The sequence below is a fragment of the Melampsora larici-populina genome, assembly GCF_000204055.1.
Source record: "Melampsora larici-populina 98AG31 unplaced genomic scaffold MELLAscaffold_141, whole genome shotgun sequence".
NCBI classification, from domain to species: Eukaryota; Fungi; Basidiomycota; class Pucciniomycetes; order Pucciniales; family Melampsoraceae; genus Melampsora; species Melampsora laricis-populina.
The window spans coordinates 37,100-41,966 of record NW_006768905.1 but is presented as its reverse complement, the minus strand read 5'-3'; the positions used below and the strand labels follow the sequence as shown (position 1 = coordinate 41,966).

Genomic DNA, 4,867 nt, shown 5'->3' with positions numbered 1-4,867 from the left:
GACATGACCCATTCGCAGTAATAAATTAGTCATTGCGCCACAGTAAATAAAGATTGATTTCAAATTGTACCCCAAGAAGAAATATGTCAACTACAGAAAAAGATTAAAAAAGTCTGATAACCTTCACATGATAAAAACAAGTAGATTGAGTGTATCAACAGGCCACCAATAGACAACCACTAACAATTGCCTAATAAATCATAAGACATGGTTGTGTTTAACATCGTTATACAAACCCTGTGAGCATTGTATATCAAAAAGGAAAAATTAGACTTGAGCAGAAAATGATGTGAAGTTAAATGAGTACATACAAATAGTTCCGACATTGATAGCTCGTTTCTGAAAATACACTGCAAGCCGTATTTGGTACAAAGTTTTACCAATTTCGGATCCGTCTGATTTGAGCCATGGCATGTTGTGAATATTATGTACTTGAAATGGCGAGGTTTTTGGAACCAGGGAACGTCGGGAGGCTTCAACGCTTTGCGCCAATAATAACCTCCGTTGTGATAATCGGTGATGAAGACTTCCATGAAGTCAAATATACGCCATAATAACCAAGAGAGACTGCAATTTTCGGGGTCAAAATTGAGGGCACGTATCATCCGGAGCTGTGGGAACACCTCAGCATACACTTCAAAAGGCAAGGCATCCGAGATAAACTTGAAGAATAGAAATTCGAGCAAAGTACGCAAGGCCAAGAGCATTTGACCATCGAATTGAGCACTTCACACAAGGAATCACAGTCGTTTTGAGTGTCTTGCTCATTGCTACCGTCTAAAATCAATATCTTGAGTTTTGCTACTCCCGTCACTGCATCTACTAATTGCTTGGAAAAGCCAACCGCATCTACGTATGAAAGTTTCAAATCGATCAGAGTCGAACTGCACAAAGCAATCAGATCCGCTGCCACATGCATTTGAATAATGTAATCGGAGCGAGCTGGAGTATTCAAGTCGGCCTGAGTTTGATATGTCGATTGAATTGTTGGGTTTGATCCGCTTCCAATATGATCAGGCAAGAATTGGACATTATCTAAGCACAGACGCTCTAAATAGAACATGCTAGGCATCGGCGTCGGATTCTTCCACATCATAACCAAATTACGAGTGTTTGTCGACTTGTACAGCCACATTGAACGATAGGCCAATGGTAAGATTGCAACAGCCCAAGATCTGCCAAGCCAACGTAAATTAAGTAGGCATTTGATAGACCTGAAGTCGAGATAAAAAACATCGGCAGAATTCGATTCATTTGAAGGATGGAATGGCATCTTGCGCATAAAGTGATTTAGAATCAACTGTACTAACTCGATAGGTAAAGAGTTTGGACCAGACGCCATGATGACAAATATACAATAGAATATAGCGACAATAAAGGACTATATTTTCAATGATATATATACCCAATAAATAAGGAAGTTACCACCAATGAACACTTACAAAAATAAAGAAGTCACCCCCAACAATAATTGTACGCGTAGAAAATCCCCACCAAGTTTGATTTCACGGTATTATAATAAGCAAAACCCCAAAAGGATTCTACTATTACGAACCATTGGGGAGGAAATAACAGGATTCATACACTTCACATCATGCATATTGTTACCGTATAGTCTGTGTGTCAAGTTTTGACCACTCCATGAATACAAGATAGCGGAGCGTTCAATTCACAGCTTGTGACCCCACGACATGTGTCATTCAAACGGTGTATAATTCACAAAAAACTGTGCGTGAGGTTATTCATCCTGAAGAAACTAATTCACCTTACTATGTTTCAATTGACTAATATACTAATACAAGTTAAGCATCCACCAATGTAGAAATAAATCTGCCACTGTCAGCGCTCTATACCTAAAAGCATAGTAACAAGAACAGGTTGACAAACATAATATCAAATGCAATGAATGGCAATGAGGAATTGAATGCCAATGCTAAAAGATCAATACTATGCATACTCCAAGGATATTGCAAATCCTAGTATATCAAGAGAACTAAAATGAAAGCTTGCGCATGTACTTGTTACTAACTATAAAACAAATAAATTTAAAATGTGACAAAAATGGGGAAACATTATGAAATGTTCATAATTCACGCACACAACTTGCATCCATGCTAAAACAGACCCTTCAACATATAGACCTTGTAATTCATAGGCACCACCAATGCAAATCGCAAATCAAATAAGGCATAAGACAAAACAATCAATTACCTATGACTAAATATGTAAAGTACCACGATCCTCCGCACTCAGTCTTCATCTTGACATTGCCTACTAAAACAAAAGCTATAGCTCTATCACGACCAATAGAAGAAATTGATATGAGCCAGGTAATCATAGTGGAGAACAAAATCAAACAATCAGCATAATCTTACTCCTTTTTGATCAACCACTAAACACCCCAAATGTTCATATACCTTATGAAATGAGGATATCAGCAAAATAATTTCGATAATCCTGTAAACACGTCATACAAAGTATCAACGACCATACAAGATAAATTGACAAAATTAAAACAAATCAATCATACCAATAGTTGCTCATGCGTTAACGCATGTGTAAATAAACATTTGATGCCAAAGTTGGCGCACAGGCGCACCAATTCCGCATCCTCCTGCTCATAACCATTCCAAGTAGTGAAAATTAAGTATTTGAACTTTGCAGGCTTCCTGACTACATGAACATCCGACCGCTTCAAAGCTTTGCGCCAATACTCGCTTCCATTGCAATAATCAGTGATTAATAACTCCATCTCATCAAATAAACTCCATTGTAGCCATAACAAATTGTGTTTGTAAGACTTCCACCATAAGCATCGGATAACTCGGAGATGAGGAAATGAAAAGGTGCAGATATCAAGAGGTAAATCATTGGCGATGCAGGGAAAGAACAGGATCTCAAGTGATTCTTTCAACGCCATAATCAATTTTCCTGATTGGTCGGTGCCATCAGGCGAGAGGCATTCCAGGGAGTGAATTTTGATTCGACCCGAGCGACAGAAACTAGTAATTGCATCGGAGTTTTTACGATCACATTCTACCCATAAGTGACGTAAACTTGGCAAAGAATCATGTTGTATCGCCATATTATTGAGAGAAGTGCATCGAATCGAAAGAGATCGCAAGGTAGGACACGCCGTGAGAAATTTGCGGATTGAATCACAGTCGTTCATTGTGTTTCGCATCGTGCTACCATGTATGACTAACACCTTGAGATTACGCACAACACTTAAGCTTCTTATCATTCCAGCAGAAAACCCCACCGCAGCAAAAAAACTGATACGTAGACTTGACAAAGTTTCGCCACACAAAACAATGAGTCTCTCCACCACATCGATCGAGATTACCAGGCCGCTGATATCATATAAAAACAAATTTCTAGTGTAATGACAGTTTGAATCCGGTAAGAGTTTAGAACCAAGCGTAACAAAATTCGGTAAATAGTGAACATTAGTTAACCCAAGATTTGGCAACCGAAACGCGCTAGCCGCGAATGATGGAGTCTTCCACATAATAACCAATTGTTCCGCGTGGATTTTCTTCATAATGAGCAACGAGTTAAAGACATACGGCAAGATTGCCATATTCCAAGATTTGCCCAGCAAACGGAGAGGAAGAAAACGGACTACTGAGTTGAAATCAGAGAAATGAATATCTGCATTATTTGATTTGTCTGGAGGAAAATACGCAATTTTGTCTGCGAGATGCGAAAGGATCATTTGCACTAATTCGACTGGTAACAACTTTGAATGAGACAAAATCATTTTGCAAATGGATGACAATTTCATTAGTTTGATCATCATTATATAAGGCAAACAATCATGCAGTGAATATAGAATGCTTACTGAACATTGGGGCAACACCGAATAAATCCAACATAGAAAACGATTCCAGTTGAATAATGTCCGTATCAACCTTTTGACGTTCCTTATCGGCTTTTGACAGCAAGACAAGTGGAAGAGTGAGAAACCAATGGGGTGTAGTGAAATCAGAGGGACTGGAGTAGAACAATAAAGAAGTCACCTTTTCATAAAGCGCCATTTCCAATTGAGAAGAGACAATGAAAAATCTGGGTGATGTACTACACCAAACCCAATCGATTGACCATTTGAACAAGCAAAAGCCAAAAGTAATGCAAAGATGTTACAGACAATCGTGACAGCAGGATTTACACAATAATACGCCTGACATACTCACTATTCTAGTTTGAGAAGCAGCTCGCAACGGTATGTCCTCACTGTTGACGTAGCTAGACATCTCTTGTATATTAGCCTTATCATGCTATTGGGTACGACCAATGTAGACACACATAGACAGAGTCAAGACACATACACATGCATTTGGTTGGTGACTCATTCGCCGAATTTGTACATCATGTCAACAAACTCATGTGTATTTGATCATCGGATAGCATGATGAAAACCAAGATCAATGAAACAAATGTTCTATTAAACGCAACACTGGGCAGCAAAGCGAAAAAACGCAACGAAATAAACAATAAAGGGCTGGTGATACCCACTGACATATCGAAGGTCACCAAACACAAGTCACTCACATCGATACTCGACACCTAACCATATCAAATATTTTAATCATAGGACGCGCCAAGTTTTACACAATCAAGTAAATGAATAATATTGGGTTGAACCAAACTCGCATGATCCATGATCAATATGCGTATGATCCATATTGCCCAAGTACACATAAAAGAAAAACCAGGCCGCCCTATGAAACAGCATTCATGAAGAATGTTTCACAACTCCCAGGGATGAGAAATAGGTCATCTAAAGAAGACAAACGTTGGTTGTAAAACAATACAAGTCATCAGCAAACAATAAAACATATCAGATAAGAATTCCAGAATCATT

General features: G+C 38.6%; 2 protein-coding genes across 2 annotated transcripts; both read right to left on the bottom strand.

Annotated features, from left to right (window-relative positions):
• Window positions 1–154: 154 nt before the first annotated feature.
• On the bottom strand, window positions 155–1,342 carry MELLADRAFT_114318 (uncharacterized protein; the record flags this gene model as incomplete). The annotated part of the gene is made up of 3 exons (XM_007419198.1): window positions 155–190; window positions 312–662; window positions 692–1,342. 3 exons carry the CDS (start codon window positions 1,340–1,342, stop codon window positions 155–157), a joined length of 1,038 nt encoding a protein of 345 aa, XP_007419260.1.
• Window positions 1,343–2,524: 1,182 nt separating this feature from the next.
• On the bottom strand, window positions 2,525–4,256 carry MELLADRAFT_114317 (uncharacterized protein; the record flags this gene model as incomplete). Its single annotated transcript, XM_007419197.1, has 2 exons — window positions 2,525–3,742; window positions 4,197–4,256. 2 exons carry the CDS (start codon window positions 4,254–4,256, stop codon window positions 2,525–2,527), a joined length of 1,278 nt encoding a protein of 425 aa, XP_007419259.1.
• Window positions 4,257–4,867: the final 611 nt, after the last annotated feature.